Here is a 26,083-nt window from a genome sequence, read left to right on the forward strand (position 1 = left end):
AGAGTTACGCCTCTTGTCCTGCCTGCTGAGGTGGAACTATCTGGAGCTTTTTGGTGTTCTGGAAGCTGACAGGATGGTTTTTCTTCTCCAGGGAGCCTAGCAGGAAGTGTCTTGCAGCCGAGCTCTTCCATTCTGGTGAACCTGCAGCATCCTAGTTTGTGAGGTCACAGCTTATGTGTCAGTTTGTCTGCTTTTAGTTTGTGGATGCATTAATTTTGGTGTGCGTGTACTGCTGTGCATATTCTCTAATGACGTGGTTGTTGGCTTCAGATACAGCAGTATTAGACTTAATGAGATGTACAGTATCATCAGAGAGGCTTCAGTTAGCTTTTTCCCAAAGTAGCAGAAGGAATAAAACACCTTCTACACTCCACTCAGCAGTGCAGAAAGAGCCAACCGATGATATACCGGTGGTTAAATCCAGGCTCCACTATAAAGTTTGAACTTTGTTTCAGAGGAACTCTGCTCTAGAAACAAAGGCTGAGAGTGTGTTTTGTGGACTGCAGTATACACAGAGGCAGAGGTGGCATCGTGGCATCATCTGAGTTGGGGTCTCTGGGTGATTGGCATGACTCTCGATTCTTGATGTTTTTGTCCTCTTCCCAGGAATGGGGTAAATTACTATCTTTTAGATCTTATTAGACTGTCTTTCCAACCTACAAGAATAAAATAATTAAGGAGAACACAAGGCTGTTTAAAATGAACTTGGACCAAGATAATTGAGCAAGCATCACATTATAATATTAAATGGGATGGCAAGAGAAAAAAATTTCCCAAACAGTTGAGCCATTTTCCCACCCACCTCCCAAGAGGCTGAGCCTCAGGGGCCTTCTGTCAGAAGCACTCTGGGTAGGTCAGGTTAAAGTTCCTCCTAAACCCTGTTACCTTTGTGCTCTGTCCTCACAGCGTGATCTTGTGGCTGGGGGACCTCAACTACAGGATAGAAGAGCTGGATGTGGAAAAAGTGAAAAAGCTCATCGAAGAGAAGGACTTTCAAACCCTGTATGCATATGATCAGGTACAGATGGCCACCTGTGCCCCCTTCCAGCGGCTGTCCTCTACCGTGAGGGCATAGAAAAGCCTGGCTTCCAGACTCCCAGCCTCTTCTTCTTTGGCTTGGAGGTTTCCCTGAGTTCCTGATGTTGTCCAGTCATTTCTTCATTTCATCTGCATTTCCCTCTTCCATAATTGTCTCCCATTGGCTCTCTCCTGAAGCACCTTGTCTCCTTTGGGAGCAAGAGCGTGTTCTCTGTCTCATCTTCTCATTCATTTATTCAAGAGGTCTGAAGTTAAGGCTAAAAGAGTACCAAGCTTCTGTAAAGAAAGGACTTGGTATATTTAAGATGATGTAATAATTGTTTTTAGAATGAGCCTCCTTCTCCTCTGTGCTTCTCCTTAGCAGACTTCTCCAGTGTGTGACAGCTCTTCCTAAATGGCTTTCCTCACTTCCTATAGGAATCAGTTCTGTAACCTGCTGTTCTCCATCATTGCTTGACGTAGCATTTCCTTCTCAGAGCACTCGCTGTTTCACAGTACAAGAGAATCTCTTTCTCTGTGACTTTTTTCTGGCTACTTCTCTCAGTAGATTTCAGACCTGTTCAGGTGGTCATGTTGTTCAGAATGTTAAAGTCCTTTTTTGTTGTTGTTGTTCTGTATCCTCCCTTTTAGTAACCTTGGTATTGTCATTAATCTAAATCTTTCTATTATCTTTTTTTTTTTTTTTTTTTTTTTGAGACAGAGTCTCGCTCTGGCACCCAGGCTGTAGTGCAGTGTCGTGACCTCAGCTTGTTGCAACCTCTGCCTGTTGGGTTCAAGGAATTCTCCTGCCTCAGCCTCCCAAGTAGTTGGGACTATAGGCGCGTGCCAGTATGCCTGGCTAACTTTTTATATTTTTAGTAGAGACGGGGTTTCACCATGCTGGCCAGGCTGGTCTCAAACTCCTGACCTCATGATCCACCCACCTCGGCCTCCCAAAGTGCTGGGATTACAGGCGTGAGCCACCGTGCCTGGCCTCTATTATCTTACTTTCCCCAGTGCAGATTAATTAAAGAAAAAGAATCTCAACTTAGTTATGTCTTTGTCTGTTTATCTCCTCTGTGTTCTGGTATGAGGCATTCTACTTTCCCTTGTAGTTTGATACCTATCTCTACTTGCCTTCTTTTCTGGTCTTTCCTGAAGTAATAGTACCCATTTTGTGTGTTATCTGCCTACTACATGGTTTTAAGGTCTATACGTAAGCATCAGTTTACATTCATACCTACATTTTTACTATTTTCTGTTGCTTTTTAAATAGTTTTTTTCAGGAATTTGGCAAGTAGTATCTACTAAATAGCTGATCGTGTGCAATGGTAGAGCTGACAGTTCTTCACCAGTCCATGCAGTGCCAAGTGTGGTGCTCCAGGGAAGAGAGAAGAGCACCTGTGGTTTTGATCTTGCTGAGAGTGTGATCTGGAAGACGCTCCTAAAATTAATAGGAAGGATGCTAGCTGTTTTCCTAATGTGTCAGGCACTGTTTAAGTTGACAGTGAATCTTTCTAAAGACCCTATGAGGTAGATTCTATTATAAATCCAAAATTTACAAATGGAGAAACCAAGGCACAGAGCTTCCCCCAGTTCACATAACTAATTTGACAATGCGGTTCTATCTTTGTGTATATTTGCAGCAACTGTGCTATACAGATGAAGTGTTTGATACCTGGAAGAGAAAAACTATTAGTTTGTTAAGTGGTACCTAATCATCTTAAAGATATCTCAGTAAGATGATACTCAGGCCCTTTGGGTGTAGCTATGCTCTTATGAAAGAGCCTTAGCTAGACACAATGGCTTGCACGTGCAATTCCAATACTTTGAGAGGCCATGGTGGGAGGATCACTTGAGGCCAAGAGTTTGCGACCAGGCTAGGCAACATAGTCAGACCCTGTCTCTAAAAAATTTTTAAATATAGCTGTGTTGTGGTGCACAGCTGCAGTCCCAGCTACTTGGGAGGCTAAGGCAGGAGGATTGCCTGAACTCAGGAGATGGAGGCTGTAGTGAGCTATGGTCACACCATGGCACTCCAACCTGGGTGACAGAGTGAGACTCTACAAAATAAAAAAGATTAGGCCGGGCACAGTGGCTCATGCCTGTAATCCCAGCACTTTGGGAGGCCAAGGTAGGCGGATCATGTCAGGAGTTCGAGACCAGTCTGGCCAACATGGTGAAACCCTGTCTCTACTGAAAATACAAAAGTTAGCTGGGCATGGTGGCGTATGCCTGTAATCCCAGCTACTCAGGAGCCTGAGGCAGGAGAATCACTTTAACCTGGGAGGCGGAGGTTGCCGTGAGCTGAGATCGCGCCATTGCACTCCAGCCTAGGTCACAGAGCGAGACTCTGTCTCAAAATAAATAAATAAATAAAAATTAAAAACATTAAAAACGTAAAAAATAAAAAATAAAAACCATATACAGGCAAAGGAGTGTTCAGCTTGTTCACTTCCTAGGAGTTAGCTAACTTAAGATCTTATAGAAGGCCGGGCGCGGTGGCTCACGCCTGTAATCCCAGCACTTTGGGAGGCTGAGACGGGCAGATCACGAAGTCAGGAGATCAAGACCATCTTGGCTAACATGGTGAAACCTCGTCTCTACTAAAAAATACAAAAAAAAAAAAACTAGCCGGGCGTGGTGGCGGGTGCCTGTAGTCCCAGCTACTCGAGAGGCTGAGGCAGGAGAATGGTGTGAACCCAGGAGGTGGAGTTTGCAATGAGCCGAGATCCGGCCACTGCACTCCAGCCTGGGCGACAGAGCAAGACTCTGTCTCAAAAAAAAAAAAACAAAAACAAACAAAAAAAACCTTACAGAATAACTTTCTTTTGGTGCTTTTTCCTTTGGGTTAGAGTTTGAATTCCCGATTGATTTCCTTTTCTCCACTAATTCAGAGTTTGACCTTTTTATTCTGAGATTTGTTTTATCTTCCATCCTTGTGTATAGCTGAAAATTCAAGTGGCCGCAAAGACTGTCTTTGAAGGCTTCACAGAGGGTGAGCTCACATTCCAGCCTACTTACAAGTATGATACGGGCTCTGACGACTGGGATACCAGGTAGGTCAGAGGTTGCTTCAAAGGGTTGAGCAAACGGAAACCCAGAAATTCTGGGAAGCACTTGCCCTTTTGGACCTAAGGAAGAATAAACGCTTCCTGTGACTTTTTCCCCATGTTTTGTACTCTGGTCAAAGATTTTCTCTCAGTATCTGCTCATGAAGCAGCCTTCTTTCCCATGTATTAACTTTGTGACTGCCTTAGCCTTTTGTTTCATAATAATTTTTAATACTGATTTACTTTTCAGCTATGCCTAGGATGAGATGACTCCAACTAACTTAGCTGGTACTTGGACATTACACAGTAGTTAATATTTTTGTTTGTTTGTTTTGAGATGGAGTCTCCTCTGTCACCCGGGCTAGGGTACAATGGCTGGATCTTGGCCCACTGCAACCCCTGCCTCCCGAGTTCAAGCGATTCTCCTGCCTCATCCTCCCAGGTAGCTGGGATTACAGGCATGTGCCACCAGGCCCGGTTAATTTTTGTATTTTTGTAGAGATGGGGTTTCACTATGTTGGCCAAGCTGGTCTTGAACTCCTGACCTCAAGCCTCCCAAAGTCAGCAGTTAATATTTTTTATTAGTGCTTACCATGTGCCATGTACTATTTGATGTACTTATTTTCTCATTTAATCCTCAAGAACCTGTTGAAGTAGGTATGATTTATTAACCTCATTTTATGAGATTGGAAACTGAAGCATAGAAAAATTAAAGAGGCCCCCAAGCAGACAAGGGGTACAAGTAGGATTTGAACCCAGGCAGTGGGAATTCGAGCCTGTTCTCTTAACTAGCTTAAAAAGCATCTTTTTTTTTATTTTGAGATGGAGTCTTGCTCTGTCGCCAGGCTGGAGTGCAGTGGCACAATCTCGGCTCACTGCAACCTCCGCCTCCTGGGTTCAAGCGATTCTCCTGCCTTAGCCTCCCGAGTAGCTGGGACTACAGGCACACACCACCACACCCAGCTAATTTTTGTATTTTTAGTAGAGACAGGGTTTCACCATGTTGGCCAGGATGGTCTCAATCTCTTGACCTCATGACCTCCTGACCTCGTATCCCCCCGCCTTGGCCTCCCAACGTGCTGGGATTACAGGCGTGAGCCACTGCGTCTGGCCTTAACCAGGATCTTTTAAAGACCATAGGCTGGGTGCGGTGGCTCACGCCTGTAATCCCAGCACTTTGGGAGCCCAAGGTAGGCAGATTGCCTGAGCTCAGGAGTTCGAGACCAGCCTGGGCAACATGGCGAAACCCCACCTCTACTAAAATACAAAAAATTAGCCAGCTGTGGCGGAGGACACCTGAAGTCCCAGCTACTTGGGAGGCTGAGGTAGGAGAATTGCTTGAACCTGGGAGGCAGAGGTTGCAGTGAGCCAAGGACATGCCACTGCACTCCAGCCTGGGTGACTCCAGCAAGACTCCATCTCTATAAAAGAAAAATTAAAAATAAATAAATAAAAAAAAAAAGACAGTAGAGTGCTTACTGTCAGATTGGTTTTTTTATTCCCTCCTGATTCTCATAGGAGGATAAAGATCAGAGAATCAGTCTGAACTCTGTTTTGGCTTTGAGCTTTCATAGTTATTTTGGATGATACTCATAGGATACATGTTATCCCTTGATGGGCCTGAATTGCTCTTGCTGCCTCAGATGACTTAGCCATGTGGTCATGAAGGCCCTGATTCATCACTCCCCGCCTAAGCCAGGGCACTTGCCAGGCAGCGGGCACTGCTGTTTCTGTGAGTACTTCCAGTGTGGACTTTGCATTTCAGTGAGAAGTGCCGTGCTCCCGCCTGGTGTGACCGGATCCTCTGGAAAGGGAAGAACATCACTCAGCTGAGTTACCAGAGCCACATGGCCCTGAAGACCAGTGACCACAAGCCTGTCAGCTCAGTGTTTAACATCGGGGTAGGTGGCAGCTGGTATCTGTTGTAATCGTTCTGGAGGGAATTGGCTTTCACAACTAAGACCATTTCTTGTCTTTCTGGTTTCTTCCTCTCCTTTTGAATGGGAGGAAGCCCTTTTTAGGACAATTTAAAACAGTTATTAACAACTTAACCAAGTTTGTTTTAGTATGCCTCTGTAGTTTTCCTCATACATGGAAGTTCCCTTTTGCATTTTTGAACTGTCTTTTTGCAGACCTTTCTCTACATGTTTATAAATGGGTGTGTCAGTATTCTGTATACAACATTGAGGATATTTTTCCTTTTTTGTAAAAGAGATCATATTATACATTTTGCTCTGAGGACATCTTTTTTCCCCCAACTGAATATGTCTTAGGAGATCTTTCCATGACAGTGAAGGTAGAGCGTCCTTCTCATTATTTTTAAGGTTTCAAAGTATTCCATAGTATGGATGAGCCATAATGTATGTATTGATGGTCATAAAGTTATTTCCAAATTTTGCTATTATACACAGTGCTGTTGTGACCACCCTTCACATGTGTCTTTGTGTATCAGTGTATTTCTATAGAATGAAATTATTAGAGATGAAATTAGCGGTTTAGATAAAAAATGTATTTTAAATTTATTAGATCTTGCTAAATTATCCTCACAACAGTTTTACCACTTTATACTTCTGCCAACCATGTATGAGTTTATTTTCCCATACCCTTGCCAATATTGGGTTTTATCAATCTTCAAAATTTTTGCCAACCCAATAAGCAGATATTTTATTATGTTAGATTACATTTCCCTGATTACCTATGAGGTCGACATCTTTTTCTTCCTTTCCTTTTTATTTTTTTATTTTTTATTTTTTTTGAGATGGAGTCTTGCTCTGTCGCCCAGGCTGGAGTGCAGTGGCGCGATTTTGGCTCACTGCAATCTCCTCCTCCCAGGTTCAAGTGATTCTCTTGCCCCAGCCTCCCAAGTAGCTGGGATGACAGGCACATTACACCACGTCTGGCTATTTTTTTGTATTTTTAGTAGAGATGGTGTTCGATTTCCTGACCTCGTGATCCACCTGACTCGGCCTCCCAAAGTGCTGTGATTATAGGCATGAGCCACCACGCCCGGCCCGTTTGTTTTTTGTTTTCGAGATGGAGTCTTGCTCTGTCGCCCAGGCTGGAGTGCAGTGGCACGATCTTGGCTCACTGCAAGCTCTGCCTCCCAGGTTCACGCCATTCTCCTGCCTCAGCCTCCCGAGTAGCTGGGACTACAGGCGCCTGCCACCACGCCCAGCTAATTTTTTGTATTTTTAGTAGATATGGGGTTTCACCGTCTTAGCCAGGATGATCTCTATCTCCTGACCTCGTGATCCACCCACCTCAGCCTCCCAAAGTGCTGGGATTACAGGTGTGAGCCACTGCGCCCGGCCTTTTTTTTTTTTTTTTTTTTTAAAGACACTGTCTTGTTCTGTCACCCAGGCTGGAGTGCAGTGATGCAGTGGCACAGTCACAGCGAACTGCAGCCTCGATCTGCTGGGCTTAAGCAATCCTCCCACATACATCAGCCTCCTGAGTAGGTAGGATTACAGGCATGCCTGTATGTGTGTGTCACCTTACCTGGCTAATTTTTTTTTTTTTTTTTGAGACAGAGTCTCGCTCTGTTGCCCAGGCTGGAGTGCAGTGGCACCATCTCAGCTCACTGCAAGCTCCGCCTCCCAGGTTCACGCCATTCTCTTGCCTCAGCCTCCCGAGTAGCTGGGACTACAGGAGCCTGCCACCATGGCCGGCTAAGTTTTTGTATTTTTGGTAGAGATGGGGTTTCACCATGTTAGCCAGGATGGTCTCTGTCTCCTGACTTCATGATCTGCCCACTTCGGCCTCCCAAAGTGCTGGGATTACAGGCCTGAGCCACTGCGCTGGGCCTTTTTTTTTTTTAAGAGACAGCATCTTGCTATCTTGCCCAGACTGGTCTCAAGTGACTCATGGGCTCAGGTGATCCTTCTGCCTTGGCCCCCCAAGTGCTGGGATTACAGGCATGAGCCACCACACCGGCCTTCTCATTTATTTATTATCTATTTACAGTGATACTTTATTATCATTACAATGACTCACACCTGTAATAGCAGCACTTTGGGAGGTTGAAGTGGGTGGATTGCTTGAGCTCAGGAGTTTAAGACCAGCCTGGGCAACATGGCAAAACCCCTCATCTCTACAAAAAATAAAAAAATTAGCTGAGCATGATGGCTTGTGTCTGTGGTCCCAGCTACTTGGGGGCTGAGGTAGGAGGATCACTTGAACCCAGAATGCGGAGGTTGCAGTGAGCCAAGATCACTCTACTGCATTCCAGCTTGGGTGACAGCAAGACCTTGTTGCAAAAACAAACAAACAAACAAAGCTTAAGAAACACTGCTTTAAATCAAAGCCCTAGAAAAGGTTCTCACTGCTGGCCTGTTGGTGGCAGCAAGCAAAAGAGGGCTAGGTACTGGGCAAACATTTTTCTGCCCTGGGCCTAAGACCTGGCAGAACTAACTGCTAACCATGCTTTCACTTCCACGTCTTTTTTCTGGTAACCAGGAAGCAGATGCCTGTACCACAAGCTTTGCCTCTGGTAGATCCTTCTAAGTCAATTGTTAATGGAGTTCATTAATTAATTAAATCTATAGCCTTTGTTTTCTGTGTTGCTATCAACTGCTATTTCCCAGTGCTGTGAATGCCCTCTATACTGAGAAAGAGGAAATGGGCAGAAGCCAAGGTACTCAGTCTCTGATGTTTCCCTTTCAGGTGAGGGTCGTAAATGACGAGCTTTACCGGAAGACTCTGGAGGAAATTGTTCGCTCCCTGGATAAGATGGAAAATGCCAACATTCCTTCTGTGTCCCTGTCCAAGCGAGAGGTAGGAAGGACATGTTAAGAATATTAGCACTGGGCTCTGGCCGGGTGTGCTGGCTCACTCCTGTAATCCCAGCACTTTGGGAGGCCGAAGTGGGCAGATCACGAGGTCAGGAGATTGAGACCATCTTGGCTAACATGGTGAAACCCCGTCTCTGCTAAAAAATACCAAAAATTAGGCGTGGTGGCGGGCGCCTGTAATCCCAACTACTCGGGAGGCTGAGGCAGGAGAATGACGTGAACCCGGGAGGTGGAGCTTGCAGTGAGCCGAGATTGTGCCACTGCACTCCAGCCTGGGCGACAGAGTGAGACTCCATCTCAAAAAAAAAAAAAAGGCCGGGCGCGGTGGCTCATGCCTGTAATCCCAGCACTTTGGGAGGCCGAGACGGGCGGATCACGAGTTCAGGAGATCGAGACCATCCTGGCTAACACGGTGAAACCCCGTCTCTACTAAAATACAAAAAAAATTAGCCGGGCGAGGTGGCGGGCGCCTGTACTCCCAGCTACTCGGGAGGCTGAGGCAGGAGAATGGCGTGAACCCGGGAGGCGGGGCTTGCAGTGAGCTGAGATCCAGCCATTGCACTCCAGCCTGGGCAACAGAGCTAGACTCTGTCTCAAAAAAAAAAAAAAAAAAGTGTTGGGCTCTTCTATTCCTAGAGCTTAAATCTCCTCATCTGTTGGAGCTCAGAGTTCTAGGAGGCACCTATAGCACTCTTGGACTGTGGTCTTTTCATAGACTGCTTCTAAATAAAGTGAGGCTGATGGTGTTAGCTGAGAAGAGAGAGGTTGTTGGCTTAGGTCATCATGTCCTGCTCTTCTAAACCAGAATACGGTTCAAAATGTGTTTTGGTTTTAGAATAACTATTGTGTATTCTTGCAATGGAGTTTTCTTCTTACTGATGCTTTGCTTTGAGATTAAATTGAGTTTGGATACCCATGAGTTGATGGGAGGGAAGACAGTATAGAAAAGGAATAGGTAATATAGGAGGTTGAATAAGGTCTGAAGGTTTTTTGTGGAAGAGCCACATGGAAGATCAATTAAACTTGACATTCTACAAAGTTAAACCGGGGTTTAAGGTGAGGGCGTTTTTTTGTTTGGTTTGTTTGTTTTAAGCAGAGTCTCACTCTGTCACCCAGGCTGGAGTGGAATGGCATGATCTCGGCTCACTGCAACCTCCACCTCCTAGGTTCAAGCAATTCTCCTGCCTCCGCCTCCCAGTAGCTGAGATTACAGGCTGTGCCACCATGCCTAGCTAATTTTTGCATTTTTAGTAGAGATGGGGTTTTACCATGTTGGCCAGGCTGGTCTTGAACTCCTGAGCTCAAGTGATCTGCCCATCTTGGCCTCCCAAAGTGCTGGGATTATGGGCCTGAGCCACTGTGGCAGCCGCAGATGGCATTTTTAATGCCCTAGTTGTCCAGCTACTTGGAAGGATGGGCTTGATCTTCATGTGTAGAAGTGGAATTTGTGAAGGGTATTTTGTAAATGGTTTTTGCGTATAGAAGATATAAACTTTGACTTTCTTCAGGAAATAGACATACAAAAACAAATGGAATTTTTGGATTTTGGGTTAAACACAGATAACTAGTCTTTAGTGGGAACTGTGGCCTCCCAGGTAAATACTTAAAGCAGAAACATTTAAAAGAGATGGTCCTTCATTTTCTTTCCATGGTAAGGATTGCCCAGTTGGGGTGGCTGGGCAGGTTGCCGAGGAAAGGGCACTGGTTTTTACTGGCCTCGGGCTTCTTCCCAGTTCTGTTTTCAGAATGTGAAGTACATGCAATTGAAAGTAGAATCCTTTACAATTCATAATGGACAAGTACCCTGTCATTTTGAATTCATCAACAAGCCTGATGAAGAGTCTTACTGTAAGCAGTGGCTGAATGCCAACCCCAGCAGAGGCTTCCTCCTGCCTGGTAAGCCCTCTGTTCCTAGCTTCTTGGTATCTGGTTTGGGGAATGCCTTACTCTATATTTGCTCATTTTCCTAAAATGAGCTTTTTGCTTGAGTGTTTTATTCTCTGCTTGAGGCTTTTTAAAAAGCCCTATAGATGAACCCATTCATAAATAAAATAGAAAATAGTGGGGAGCATGAGTTCAGTTTCAAAAGCATTCTCAGTCATTTATATGTTCCATAATTTCACAGAAAGAGAAAACATAAGATTGCTGTAAATCAGGTGCTGCTGTTAAAGGAACCATTTTGCTATCTTGCTATAATCAACTCCCAATTATCTGCTCTTGATAATGGGGAAGTTGATCCAGAAATTATATCTGGCTCTGGAACGTACCATCCACATTTTTCCTGACTTCTCCTTCGCACTCTGCATGGTACTATGTGATGGAACAATGAAGGGTGTTTTGTGGATAATTCATAGGCTGATAATTGCATTACACTTCTACTGAATCAGGCATCTTCATCTTACCTGGCTCAGGGAAGGCTCTTTGATCCATGTCTTCTTATTCTGTTAGTATTTCTAGCTTGAGCTATGCTCCTTAGTACTTGAATTTTATAGCATTTGTCTATTCAAATGTTTTTGTTTGTTGTTTTCATATTCCCAGTTGGACTATAAACTCTTTGTTCTTATGTCTCCTGCATGCTAAGCACATTTAGATGCTTGTTGGTTGGCTGATACCTTTTCTTTCCTTTTCCTAACTCTTTATGGCTTACCCGCTTCCCTCCTATTTTCTTTCCCCTTTCCTCTTGGCCTCCCCTCAGTCAACATTATTTTTAAAATTTCTCTGCAGATTCTGACATTGAGATTGAACTGGAGCTCTTCGTAAATAAGACGACAGCTACAAAGCTCAACTCGGGTGAAGACAAAATTGAGGACATTCTGGTTTTGCACTTGGACAGGGGAAAGGATTACTTTTTATCTGTGTCTGGGAATTACCTGCCCAGCTGTTTCGGGTCTCCCATTCATACACTGTGTTACATGAGAGAGCCAATCTTGGACCTACCACTTGAAACTATTAGTGAGCTGGTGAGTAATATGCCACAAAGAAACATCTAGAACTTTGTAGCAGCCAAGCCAGTCAAACAAGATATTCCTGCCGGGCGCGGTGGCTCAAGCCTGTAATCCCAGCACTTTGGGAGGCCGAGACGGGTGGATCACGAGGTCAGGAGATCGAGACCATCCTGGCTAACCCGGTGAAACCCCGTCTCTACTAAAAAATACAAAAAACTAGCTGGGCGAGGTGGCGGGCGCCTGTAGTCCCAGCTACTCGGGAGGCTGAGGCAGGAGAATGGCGTGAACCCGGGAGGTGGAGCTTGCAGTGAGCTGAGATCCGGCCACTGCACTCCAGCCTGGGCCACAGAGCGAGACTCCGTCTCAAAAAAAAAAAAAAAAAACAAGATATTCCTATGCCTACCTTCCTAGGGACTTAGACATTCTTCAGCCTCCTAGAGCTTGCTTAGTGTATCAGCTGTATATTGCTGTGCTACAAGCCATCCTGAAATTTTAGTAGTTTTTAACACTGAGTTATTGCTTCTCATGATTCTGTGGGTTTCCAATATGGGTCTTCTGCTGGTCTCACCTAGCCCCATTTGTGTGGTTATAATCAGATGGCAGCTGTGATGGCCGGAGGGCTCCAGATGGCCTCTCTCACATGTCTTGGTGTTAGCTTTTCTCTGGGTTTCACTCACCACATGGGCTTATCATTCAGAAGGCTAGCTCAGGCTTCTGTAGGCAGTAGCAAGAACATGAGAGAAGAACTGTAAGGCCTTTTGTAGCATAGGCTCCAAAATGCATACAAGGCCACTTCTGCCATGTTTTATTGGTAGAGCAAGTTGTGAAGCCAGACTAGAGATTCTACGAGTGGAGAAAGACTCCACTTTTTTTTTTGAGACGGAGTTTCACTCTTGTTGCCCAGGCTGGAGTGCAATGACGTGATCTTGGCTCATCATAACCTCTGCCTCCCGGGTTCAAGTGATTCTCCTGCCTCAGCCTCCCGAGTAGCTGGGACTACAGGCATGTCCCACCATGCCTGGCTAATTTTTTTTGTGTTTTTAGTAGAGATGGGGTTTCTCCATGTTGGTCACACTGATCTTGAACTCCCGACCTCAGGTGATGATCCACCTGCCTCAGCCTCCCAAAGTGCTGGGATTACAGGCATGAGCTGCCGCGCCTGACTTTTTTTTTCTTTTTTCTTTTTTTTTTTTTTTGAGATGGAGTCTCTCTCTGTTGTCCAGGTTGGAATGCAGTGGCACATCTTGGCTCACTGCAACCACCGTCTCCCGGGTTCAATCAATTCTCCCATCTCAGCCTCCCGAGTAGTTGAGATTACAGGCACCCACCATCATGCCCAGCTAATTTTTGTATTTTAGTAGAGATGGGATTTCACCATGTTGGCCAGGCTGGTCTTGAACTCCTGACCTCAGGTGATCCGCCCGCCTCAGCCTCCCAAAGTGCTAGGATTACAGGCGTGAGCCACTGCACCCAGCCAATTTTTGTATTTTTAATAAAGACGGAGTTTCACCATGTTGGCCAGGCTGGTCTTGAACTCCTGATCTCAAGTGATCTGCCCTCCTCAGCTTTCCAAAGTGTTGGGATTGCAGGTGTGAGCCACCACGCCTGGCTTGTTTTGTTTTGTTTTGTGAGTTGGAGTCTCACTTTCTCACCCAGGCTGGAGTGCAGTGGCATGATCGTGGCTTACTGCAACCTCTGCCTCCCAGGTTCAAACGATTCTCCTGCCTCAGCCTCCCAAGTAGCTGGGATTACAGGTACCCGCCACCATACCCGGCTAATTTTTGTATTTTCTGTAGTGACGGGGTTTCACCATGTTGGCCAGGCTGGTCTCAAACTCCTGACCTCAGATTATCCACCCGCCCTGGCTTCCCAAAGTGTTGGGATTACAGGCGTGAGCCACTGTGCCAGGCCCTTATTTTTATTTTTATTTTTTTTCTGAGACAGAGTCTTACTCTGTCACCCAGGCTGGAGTGCAGTGGAGCGATCTCGGCTCACTGCAACCTCTGCTGCCCGCGTTGCAGTGATTCTCATGCCTCAGCCTCCCCAGTAGCTGGAAGGTTGCTTAGTGCAACCTCTGCCACCTGGGTTGCAAGCGATTCTCGTGCCTCAGCCTCTCAGTACCTGGGACTACAAGTGTGCACCACCATGCCCAGCTAATTTTTTTATATTTTTAGTAGAGACGAGGTTTCGCCATGTTGGCCAGGCTGGTCTCAAACTCCTGACCTCAGCTGATCCACCTACCTTGGCCTCTCCAAGTGTTGGGATTACAGGCATAAGCCACCATGCCCTTCCTAACTCCACTTCTTTTTTTTTTTTTTTTTTTTTTTTTGAGACGGAGTCTTGCTCTGTCGCCCAGGTTGGAGTGCAGTGGCCGGATCTCAGCTCACTGCAAGCTCCACCTCCCAGGTTTACGCCATTCTCCTGCCTCAGCCTCCTGAGTAGCTGGGACTACAGGCGCCCGCCACCTCGCCCGGCTAGTTTTTTGTATTTTTAGTAGAGACGGGGTTTCACCGTGTTAGCCAGGATGGTCTCGATCTCCTGACCTCTTGATCCGCCCGTCTCGGCCTCCCAAAGTGCTGGGATTACAGGCTTGAGCCACCGCGCCCGGCCCTCCACTTCTTGATAGGAAAGAAAAGCTGCAAAATACTGCGGCCATGTTTTTCAGTATTTCACTTATAGTACGTGTCTTTGTTTGGGCTGCTATAACAGTATACCATAGACTGGGTGGTTTATCAACAACAGAAATTTATTTCTCACAGTTCTGGAGACTGGGAAGTCCAAGATCAAGGCACTGCCAGATTTGGTGTCTGGTGAGGGCCTACCTCCTGGTTCATAGAGGGCCATCTTCTCACTGTGTTCTTACATGGCAGAAGAGGTGAGGGAGGTCTCTGAGGTGTATTGTTTAGGGGCACTAATCCCATTCATCAGGGCAGAGCCCTTATGCTCTATCCATCTCCCAAAGGCCCTACCTCCTAGTACCATCACCCGAGGGATTAGGTTTCAACGTATGTATTTGAGAGGAACATACATATTCAGTCTGTAGCAGCACATTAGAGAAACTCAGCCATGGGTTGGACATAGTGACTCACAACTGTAATCCTAGCACTTTGGAAGGCCAAGGCAGGAGAAATGTTTTAGGCCAGGACTTTGAGACCAGCCTGCGCAACATAATGAGACTCCATCTCTACAAAACAATTAAGAAATGAGCTGGGTACGGGGGTGTGCACTTGTAGTCCTAGCTACTTGGAAAGCCGAGGTGGGAGGGAGACTGGGAGTTCAAGACTGCAGTACCTGAGCGATAGCGCAAGACCCTATCTCTGAAAAAAAAAGAAGACAAACTCAGCCATGAACTCCAAAATAATGAAAGTTCCATTGTCAATGATATTATTCTTTTGTTTCTTTTAAATCATCATTGGTAGGTTATCATCCTAAACTAAATTTGCTGCGATCTAAAAGGTTCCTATGGAGACAATTCTAATACAAGGGAACTAATTTGGAGCATATCTATGGTAATATGTATGCTTTTTTTCCAATGCATTTTTAAATTTAGGGAGTCTTGAATTCCCTCTTCTTCATCATGTAGATGAAAACGGGCCCAATCAAGGAGAGTGATTTGTCACAGGTCATATGGTGAGTTAACAGTGGACCTGGAGGCTGGGCACAGTGGCTTACGCCTGTAATCCCAGAATTTTGGGAGGCCGAGGCAGGTGGATCACGAGGTCAGGAATTCGAGACCAGCCTGGCCAAGATGGTGAAACCCCATCTCTACTAAAAATAAAAAAAATTAGCTGGGCGTGGTGGCGGGTGCCTGTATTCCCAGCTGCTTGGGAGGCTGAGGCAGGAGAATCGCTTGAACTCGGGAGGCGGAGGTTGCAGCGAGCCAAGATCGCACTACTGCACTGAGCCTGGGCGACAGAGCAAGACTCTGTCTGAAATAAATAAATAAATAAAAACAGTGGACCTGGAGGCTGGGTACGGTGGCTCACGCCTGTAATCTTAGCACTTTGGGAGGCTGAGATGGGTAGATCACTTGAGTCCAGGTGTTCAAGACCAGCCTGGGCAACATAGCAAGACCCCATCTCAAAATTAAAAAAATAAATAAATCAATTAAAAAAAAATCAGACCGGGCGTGGTGGCTCACGCCTGTAATCCTAACACTTTGGGAGGCTGAGGCAGGTGGATTGCTTGAGCTCAGGAGTTCGAGACCAGCCTGAGCAACATGGTGAAACCCCGTCTCTACTAAAATACAAAAAATTAGCCAAGGCGTGATGGCACATACCTGTAATCCCAGCTACTAGGGAGGCTGAGACAGGAGAATCGCTTGAACCTGGGAGGTGGAGGTTGCAGTGAGCCGAGATCGTGCCATTGCACTCTAGCCTGGGCGACAGAGTGAGACTCCATCTCAAAAAAATAAAAATAAAAAATAAAAATCAAAACAGTGGTCCCGGGCCTTGAACTCAGATTTTTGGACTTCCAAGTCTGTGCTGTTTCCTCACCAGACCACATCTTCTCTCTGGTTCTATAGTGAAATGCTATAGGAATGATTTTTTTCCTAAAAAGATGGTGCATATTTCACCTGATTCATTGAAACTGCTTGTCATAACCCTCTCCTGATTCTCAAAAATTACCTTTTGTTCCTTGATCATACCACCTGATTTCATTTCTGTCTGTGGAATGTGTGGTTAGGGGCAGTGAAATGTTTTCCTTTTTCCGTGGGTTTGCCGTTCCCATGCCATGCATTTTCCTGGAGCCAGCCTGGCAGAAGTTCTGTCATGATCTTGATTGTTTTCCAGACTCTGATGCCAATACGGACTGGAGATGATGGCAGCCAGTTGGAGAGTCCCATGGAAATCCCCAAAGAGCTCTGGATGATGGTTGATTACCTGTACCGAAATGCTATCCAGCAGGTAGGTTGTGTTTAAGCATTCAGACCTGGTTGAGGCCAGGTTGCCTTGAGAAGGACCATCAGCCCCAAGAACTTTTTGCATAAGGAACCTGTGGAGAACTGTTCTTCACCCAGGGAGGGGAGGAAGGATAGATAGTATGCCATGTTTCACACTCCTGGGAGACCCTGCTATTTTTTTTTTTTTTTTTTTTGAGACAGAGTCTTACTCTGTTGCCCAGGCTGGAGTGCAATGGTGCAATCTCGGTTCACTGCAACCTCCGCCTCCCAGATTCAAGTGATTCTCCTGCCTCAGTCTCCCAAGTAGCTAGGATTACAGGCACCCGCCATCATGCCTGGCTAATTTTTGTATTTTTGTAGAGATGGAGTTTCACCATGTTGGCCAGGCTGGTCTTTTCTTTTTTTTTTTTTTCTGGAGACGGAGTCTTGCTCTGTCACCCAGGCTGGAGTGCAGTGGCCGGATCTCGGCTCACTGCAAGCTCCGTCTCCCGGGTTCACGCCATTCTCCTGCCTCAGCCTCCCGAGTAGCTGGGACTACAGGCGCCCGCCACCTCGCCCGGCTAGTTTTTTGTATTTTTTAGTAGAGACGGGGTTTCACTGTGTTAGCCAGGATGGTCTCGATCTCCTGACCTCGTGATCCACCCGTCTCGGCCTCCCAAAGTGCTGGGATTACAGGCTTGAGCCACCGCGCCCGGCCAGCCAGGCTGGTCTTGCAACTCCTGACCTCAGGTGATCTGCCCGCCTCAGCCTCCCAAAGTGCTGGGATGACAGGTGTGAGCCACCAGGCCCTGCCAGAGGCCCTGCTATTACATGCAGTACCTGATTACCCCCAAGGGAAGCAGCGTTGCATAGGAAGGCCATCCCGGCACAGCACAGCATGTTCCTTCCCATGGCCTCTGGGGTCCTCCAGCCGGAAAGCTGCCTGGAGGCCTCTCAGGATGTCATCGCTCTCCTTCAGGAACTCTCACCAGCTTCTGGGAATGGGTGGGGCCAACTTGTTGATAAACCAAGCAGAGGTAGGGGACCAGATGCAACCCCTGGGCCACAAATTTGGAGGCCTGATTTCTAGAGTGACTAGGGCAGGCTTCACTAATCAGATCAGTTAGTTTCACTGACCTGTTTATGTAGGTTTCAGGGAGACCTATACCAACTCCAAGCCCACTTGACCACTTCAGAGCAACATCTGTTTTTTTTTTTTAAATATGCATTCTTATGATATTCCATTTTTTTCCTCCTCACATTTATTGAGAGTTGCAGTGTACCAATCACTATTCTAACTTTTTTACAGCATTGCCTCTAGTTTTCACAGTAGTTCTCAGATGAGGAAACAGATGCCTGGAAAGGTGAATAACTTGGTTAATGTCCCCAAGCTGATAAATGGGCAGAGGTAGAATTTGAATACAGTGAATCTGGCTAGAGAAGTCATATTCTTCAGTGCTGTACTATTCTACTTTCTCTGTAGCCCTCCTTTCAAATGAAACTTTTGAGCAATACATATAATATTGTTATTATTAATACAGTTACATGGTATTAAGTCATTTTATAAAACAAATGAACATAAAGTATCCTGAGACTAATGGAAATAGCTTTGTTGCCATAATCTGTTTTTATTGAGATGGAGTCTTGCTCTGTCACCAAGCTGGGGTGCAGTTCACCATCTCGGCTCACTGCAACCTCCACCTCCCGGGTTGTAGCAATTCTCCTGCCTCAGCTTCTCAAGTAGCTGGGATAATAGGCATGTACCACCAAGCCCAGCTAATTTTTGTATTTTTTTAGAGACAGGCTTTCACCATGTTGGCCAGGATGGTCTCAATCCCGTGATCCACCCGCCTCTGCCTCCCAAAGTGCTGGGATTACAGGCGTGAGCCAACATGCCTGACCGCTGCCATAATCTTATTTGCCCAAAGCATTGAGGTGCCTTGTTAGCGTTCTCTTATGCTCTTATGCACTGTATATTTTCTTCATTTTTTTCCCCCTGGGTAATCCCTCTATACTACTGCAGGAAACATAGCTGCCTTTATGTTTTCTCCAATGTTGGATCTTCTTGTGTGTTGTGTGCCCTACCCATAGTTTTATAGTAGATGCCTGAAGACCTATTGTAGAAACTTGCCTGGGAAGTCCTGCAAGATGAATTAGCCACATCAGCCTAAATCAGATCATCTGTCAGGGTGATTCAGAGGCCTCACCACACTGCTCCTTTTTGCATTCTGCTAGTGATATTGCCAGGTCAGGAAATCATTCATGATTTTCTGAGAAAATAATTGTTTTGTTACTGTGTTCCCTTTTGCAGGAAGATCTGTTTCAGCAACCAGGCCTGAGGTCAGAATTTGAACATGTCAGGGACTGCTTGGATACTGGAATGATTGATAACCTCTGTATCCTTCAGACATTCAACTGTGCGTGTGTGAGAGAGACAGAGAGAGAGAATATGAGTGAGAGAGAGAGAGAATGTGAGTGAGACAGGTGAGAAAAAGGAAAGTATTTTATGGCTCAAAATCTGATATTGTATCCTCAGCTACCATGTTTTATTTAAAGTTTGCATAGAGAAGGCTTTACAATTTTATTTCATTTTATTTTTTTGAGATAGGGTCCATCTCTCTCACCCAGGCTGGAGTGCAGTAGTGTGATCTCGGATCACTGCAGCCTTTACCTCCTGGGCTCAAGCAATCCTCTCACCTCAGCCTCCCGAGTAGCTTGGACCACAGGTACATACTACCACACCTGGCTAATTTTTGAACTTTTTATAGAGGCAGGGTTTCACCATGTAGCCCAGGCTAAGAATTTACAACTTTAAGCAACCAATAGAGCAGGAACTCAGGAGGGCCTGGCTCACCTGACAAACAATGTGGCCCCTTCGAGAAGTTAGGCTGGCATCCTAGCCCTGAGCAGAGAGCCTGACAGGGCAGTCAGCACTTCTGGCATGTGCTTGCTCCTGGGCCTTTTCCTAACCATGGGCAGCAGCATCATCGGTTCCTTAACAACGGGCCAAAAGCTGCCAGCAATCATTCTGTAGCCGAAGCCCTGCTGCTTTTCCTGGAGAGCCTTCCAGAGCCTGTCATCTGTTACAGCGCCTACCATAACTGCTTGGAGTGTTCTGGCAACTACACAGCAAGCAAACAGGTGAGAGGAAGCATTGAGCATCATGTGGTTAGCCCCAGACCCCGTGGGGCTGAGGGAACAGAGTGGACACAGTTCCTCAAGTGCAGCATCTCAGAAACTGAACACCTTATCTTTCCTTCTCCAACCTGTTCTTTCTCTTATGTCTTTGTTTCTTTTAATGGCATCAACCTTAATTCCAGTGAGTCAACCTCAAAACCTGAGTCATTTCTGACTCCACCCTCTCCTTGCCTCCCGCGTGCCCAGTCTCGTTACTCTATCCCCCATCCTCTCTCTTCCATTCTCATTGCCAGTCTCGTTGCTCTATCCCCCATCCTCTCTCTTCCATTCTCATTGTACCTAGCTTGGCTCAGTGCCCTGCATTCACGGTCTCCTGTTGATTTGTTTTGCACACTGCCATCAGATTGTGTATTCTAAAGCTATTGTCATGTGACTGTTGGTCAAAAACCATACTTGGCTCTCTATTGCCAATTACTGATCTTAAATATCGAAGACTTTCTATGATCTAGCTTGGTGGTTCACACATACAACAGGCCTTGGCAGAATAATCTAGAAAACTTGCCAATAATAGAGATTCTAAAGCCATACCCCAAATCCACTGAATCACAATCACTTTTTTTTTTTTTTTTTGAGATGGAGTCTTGCTGTATTACCTAGGCTGGAATGAATTGCACGATCTCGGCTCACTGTAACCTCTGCCTCCCAGGTTCAAGTGATTCTCCTGCCCCAGCCTCCTGAGTAGCTGGGATTACAGGCGTGCACCACCACGCCTGGCTAATTTTTGTATTTTTAGTAGAGATGGGGTTTCACCATGTTGGCCAGGCTGGTCTCGAACTCCTGACCTCAGGTGATCCACCTGCTTCGGCCTCCCAAAGTGCTGGGATTATAGGCATGAGCCACTGAGCCCAGCCTATAGGCATGAGCCACTGAGCCCGGCCCATAATCACTTTTGGAATCTATTTTGTTCAAGCTTCCAAACTGATTCTGATATGCAGATAGCTGGAGTACTCATTGGTCAGGGCCTGATCAACCCTTCTAGTTATGCTCCTGCCAAAATTGACTTCTCATAAAGTGTTCTCTCTACTTATCTCACTATTTCCCTTCTCCTGCCCTTTTTTATACTTTCTTTGCTCTAAATAACCCCAGTTCTTATCTCTGTAAGTCCAATTTTGTCTTATATTCAAGACCCAACTAAAATGTCTTATTTCCTTCAGTCTTACAGGAACATGTAGTTAAAAGTTTGACTTCTAAATTCATGTTGCATTTGACCCCTACCTCTCTTTTGGTACTTATGCCAAGTAGTAAGCAACCAGTTTTCTGTGCACAGTCTTTCTCGTGCACTTGGATCGTGTACACAGTTCTTGGACTATAGTAGCCACTTGACAAATAATTCAGTGAACAAAAGACAAATGCCAGTTCTTTCTCTTTCAGGTCATTTCTACTCTCCCCACATTCTACAGAAATGTCTTCCACTACTTGATGGCGTTTTTACAAGAACTGCTGAAAAATTCAGCAAAAAATCATTTGGATGAGAATATTCTAGGTAAGCAGCCAAATGTCTATGGAAAGCATTTCTGCAAACTGAGAGACTCGTAATGAGAAATGAGGTTGAGGAGGATCCCAGGTCCCTTGCAGTAGAACTAAAATGGCAAGCTCTGGGCAAAGATTTTTTAAAGCAGAAAGTTTTGCATTTGGACACTCCTCCCTACTCCTAACAACACAAGAATAAGTATAGTCATGGGCTGGGTGTGGTGGCTCACACCTGTAATCCGAGCACTTTGTGAGGCTGAGGTGGGCGGATCACCTGAGGTCAGGAGTTTGAGACCAGCCTGGCCAACATGGTGAAACCCCACCTGTACTAAAAATAAAAAAATTATCTGGGTGTGGTGGCGCATGCCTGTAATCCCAACTAAACGGGAGGCTGAGTTGGGAGAATTGCTTGAAACCGGGAGGCGGAGGCTGCAGTGACCCGAGATGCCACTGCACTCCAGCCTGGGCGACAGACTGAGACTCCATCCCCCCGCCCCCCAAAAAAAATATAGTCATGTACCATATATCATCTTGGTCAACAAAGGACCACATATACGATGGAGGGCCAATAAGATTATAATACTGTGGTTTTGTGTGTGTGTTTGTGTATGCGTGTGTGTGTGTGTGCTTAAGAAAGTCTCACTCTGTCAGCCAGGCTGGAGTGCAGTGGTGTGATCTCAGCTCACTGCAACCTCCACCTCCTGGGTTCAAGTGATTCTTCTGCCTTGGCCTCCTGAGTAGCTGGGATTATAGGCGCTTGCCACTATGCCTAGCTTTTTAATTAAATTTAATTAATTAATTAATTTTTTTAGAGACGGAGTCTCGCTCTGTCGCCAGGCTGGAGCGCAGTGGCGTGATCTCAGCTCACTGCAACCTCCACCTCCCGGGTTCAAGCAATTCTCCTGCCTCAGCCTTACAAGTAGCTGGGACTACAGGCGTGCACCACCACACCCAGCTAATTTTTGTATTTTTAGTAGAGACAGGGTTTCACCATGTTGGCCAGGATGGTCTCAATCTCTTGACCTCATGATTCCGCCTGCCTCGGCCTCCCAAAGTGCTGGGATTAGAGGGCTGAGCCTCCGCGCCCGGCCCTTTTTTTTTTTTTTTTTTAAGGGCAGTGACCAGCCCAACGTGCCCACCCTCCCTGCTGCGGGATGGGAGAGGGCTGGGAGCCAGATGGCCACCCCGGCCCTCACAGCCACCGCTTGGACAGGGGCCACAGGGCCACACCCTCCAATGCCCACACCTCAGCCATCCCTACCACGCTCATGGAACCTTGTCTCAGCCTGGGGACGAGCCCCCACTGGGGACAGGGGGTGGTGGGGGGAGGAGGCGGGAACCAGAGAGGCAGGACACCAAGCAGGGCCGTCTCCCCTACAACCTCCCAGCCTCAGCCACCTCTGACACAGCACCATTCCCATTGGAAAGCCCACTGGCAGGACAGGCTAATTTTTGTATTTTTAGTAGAGATGGGGTTTCATCATGTTGGCCTAGCTTGGTCTTGAACTCGTGGCCTCTAGTGATCTGCCTGCTTTGGCTTCCCAAAGTGCTGGGATGACAGGTGTGAGCCACCATGCCCGGCTCATAATACCGTATTTTTGATGTGCCTTTCCTATGTTTAGATATATTTGGATATACACATACTTAGCACTGTGTTACAACTGCCTGTAGTATTCAGTATAGTAACATGCTGTACAGAAGCCTAGGAGCAATAGACTATACCATATAGAATTGTGTAAGTACAAGTGTAAGTTTGTGAAAGTTTAAGTACACTCTATGATGTTTGCACAATGACGAAATCACTTAATGACACATTTCTCAGAACATATCCCTGTTGTTAAGTGATGTGTGTCTTTAGTACCTTCTTTTGCTGAATCATTTCTTTTCTGTGTTTTTTCTTGCAGCTAGCATATTTGGCAGCTTATTGCTTCGAAACCCAGCTGGTCACCAAAAGCTTGATATGACAGAGAAGAAAAAGGCTCAAGAATTTATTCACCAGTTCCTCTGCAACCCACTCTGAGCCTCTATATCTCTCCTCCTATTTTACTTGAGGCTGCCAATTACCAGCCCCACCTGTTTCAGCTCAAGAGCTCCCTTAAGATAATTATGTGAGGCCACTTGGTAGCAAGAATGGCAGCTATTTCCTGAGCCTAGTACCCTGACTAAGCTCACCATTGGTTAGCACACTCAGTGCTGTGAGTCGTGAAGACACGGGAGAAAATCCACCATAATAAAACTGACATTCAATTTTCAACTTTAGTTATTTAACACAGATTGATCTTTTTTTTGAGATGGAGTTTCACTTTTGTTGCCCAGCCTGGAGTGCATTGGCGTGGTCTTGGTTCACTGAACCTCTGCCTCTCGAGTAGCTGGGATTATAGGCGTCTGCCACCACGCCTGGCTAATTTTTTTGTATTTTTAGTAGAGATAGGGTTTCACCATGTTGGCCAGGCTGGTCTCGAATGCCTGGCCTCAGGTGATCCAGGCCTCCCAAAGTGCTGGGATTTCAGGTGTGAACCACCACGCCTGGCCTAAAATGTTTTTAAATAACTGTATTTGTTGTACTCACTCACCCTACCTCCAGGGCATAGTCAGTGCCTTCCCTATAGCCTGGGCTGAGATCCCTATGAGCAGATATTTGATGGAAAGTCATGAAAGGCCAATGAGTTGGATGGCAAGAATGCAGGCAGAAGCTGCTGGGTGAAACAGGCCACAGCCACCCCAGATGCTTTCAGTGCTCTGAGGACGTGTATATGCATATGCAAACTCTACCCCCGTTCCTGCCCAGATAATGGCTCGATAACTCTAAAGCTGGTTGCTCAGCCTCTGAGGGCAATACAGGCATTTAAAAAATTAAAATGACCAGGCACAGTGGCTCACGCCTGTAATCTCAGCACTTTGGGAGACTAAGGTGGGAGGATCACTTGAGACCAGGAGTTTGGGACCAGCCTGGGCAACACAGGGAGACCCCATCTCTACAAAAACATTTTTAAAAAATTAGCTGGGTGTGGTGATGCATACCTGTGGTCCGTTACTTGGGAGGCTGACGTGGGGTGGCTCACTTGAGCATAGGAGCTTGAGGCTGCAGTGAGCTATGAACACATCACTGTACGCCAGCCTGGGTGAGAGAGGGAGACCCCGTCTCTAAAAATGTAAAATCACTGAAAAAATGAGTGTTCGGTGAAACAAGTGGGATTTTCTGGGTCAGCAAGTCTTCCAAACTGTATATAATGCTTCCCGTCTCCGTGTGTAATATATTTTAATGATAAATGTATTTTTAACAGTGGTGGTTGTATATGTTTTTCTCTCTTAAGAGACGGCAGTTCGCTGCAGCTGGACTTTGTGGCTCAAGCCTTGGGGCCAAAGAGATATATTCCTGGCAGTCTGGTGGGTACCGGTCACTATTCACATATTTCCAGCAAGAAATGGTTATGGCACTGGCCTGAACCCCTTGACCCCTGGTCTAGTCTTTGGAGTTGTCCCACTCTGAATATTCGAGAGAAGCAGCTTATGGTTAAAACAGGCAGTGGCAGCTGGGAGGATCTAACAGCTAGATCCTCCAGGCATTTGGAAAGGACAGGGGCATAACGAAGGCACATGCAGAATCGCTTCCTGGGTACGAATGCCCACTACTGGGCACTGTAAAATGGGTTTAAGACACGGGCCAGCAGAACAATGTGAAAGGTTAAAGAAGGGAGTGGCCGGTAGGTGGCGCTAACTGGCCCGGGCATGAGTCCCGCCGAAGCTGCGTCCTCTTGCAGGGGAAGAAAGTTGGGACTGCCAGCCTGGGCCAGAGTGTGAGAAGACAGCTGGGCGTCCTAGGCAAGCGCGTGAGAAGGGAAGAGGCGGTGGCGTCCTCTCTAGCTGGGCTCAGAATACTCTTAGTTCTGCCTTTGGGGTCTTGTCTTCCTTTCTGGGCCTCCCGTCTGTGTTAACTTTGATGGGTGCTGAAGGGAAGGCCGAGGCCCCGGCGGGAGAAACCTGGGCACGTCGCGGTCGTCCAGGCTCCCCTGGCGGGTTGGAGCCAGGGTTCCGACTGCCAACTGTGGTCCTTCCCGCTGCTGCTGTGGCTGCCAGGGCGAGGGCGGGCAGCGCAAACCTGGCTGAGGACATTTCGGATCCTTCCTTGGGGATTCGTTCCCTTCTCCTTGATTCCAGTGCCGCGAGGGCGACACCCTGCGGGCCGCCCGTGACACCCCGGGCGCTTCCCCACGCGAATAAACTCACCTTCTGGGCGCCTTCCCCTCGGTGCCCCCGCCCCGCCCCTCCCGCTCGCCAATTGGAGGCTGCAGCTCAGCCCCCTGACAACCTGAGCCAACCAGAGGCGCCAGGGAGGGGCGGATCCGCTGTCCCCTCCTTCCTCCGGAAAGCGGAAGCGGAAGTGACGTTAGGGGAAGGTGGGGGCAATCATGGTGCCGCTGGGGAGGGGAGAAGCTGCTGCTGCCGCCGTTGCCGGGAGCCGCGGAGGTAAAAGGCGAAACTAGACTTGGCCTGGGCTTGGGACTTACCGGGGGGCGCGGGACTTAGGCTCCCTCCTGAAGCATTTCCCAATAGAGACCTCAGTCTGGTCACCATAGGGACCCCACCCCTTCTCCGTTTCCATGGGGATGGGTATCCAGCCCCCCTTTCCTGTTTCCATGGAGACCCGGACCCTGCCCCTCTCCTCGGTGCTTGGAGACCCCCAGCTTGTCTTCGGGTTTTTCTGTGTAGCGCTGTGCTGGGGGCTAT

The 26,083-nt window shown here is 46.9% G+C and overlaps 2 protein-coding genes across 3 annotated transcripts in view; both read left to right on the forward strand.

The window, feature by feature from the left end:
- The window catches only part of INPP5B (inositol polyphosphate-5-phosphatase B), an 85,877-nt gene extending 61,236 nt beyond the window's left edge, over positions 1 to 24,641 (forward strand). The window contains 11 exon segments of the mRNA XM_045374082.2: positions 907 to 1,018; positions 3,967 to 4,076; positions 5,836 to 5,971; positions 8,733 to 8,843; positions 10,594 to 10,756; positions 11,585 to 11,820; positions 16,599 to 16,712; positions 18,999 to 19,083; positions 19,701 to 19,828; positions 21,257 to 21,368; positions 23,260 to 24,641. Of these exon segments, the coding sequence (XP_045230017.2) occupies positions 907 to 1,018; positions 3,967 to 4,076; positions 5,836 to 5,971; positions 8,733 to 8,843; positions 10,594 to 10,756; positions 11,585 to 11,820; positions 16,599 to 16,712; positions 18,999 to 19,083; positions 19,701 to 19,828; positions 21,257 to 21,368; positions 23,260 to 23,375 (1,423 nt within the window). The 3' untranslated portion in view covers positions 23,376 to 24,641.
- Positions 24,642 to 25,754: 1,113 nt separating this feature from the next.
- MTF1 (metal regulatory transcription factor 1) overlaps positions 25,755 to 26,083 on the forward strand; it is a 52,573-nt gene continuing 52,244 nt past the window's right edge. For both annotated transcript variants that reach the window (XM_005543916.5, XM_074011706.1), the window contains exon 1: positions 25,755 to 25,822. The gene's annotated coding sequence lies outside the window, so the exon portion shown is untranslated. The remainder of the gene's footprint in view (positions 25,823 to 26,083) is intronic.

The sequence above is a fragment of the Macaca fascicularis genome, chromosome 1 (assembly GCF_037993035.2).
Source record: "Macaca fascicularis isolate 582-1 chromosome 1, T2T-MFA8v1.1".
NCBI classification, from domain to species: domain Eukaryota; kingdom Metazoa; phylum Chordata; class Mammalia; order Primates; family Cercopithecidae; genus Macaca; species Macaca fascicularis.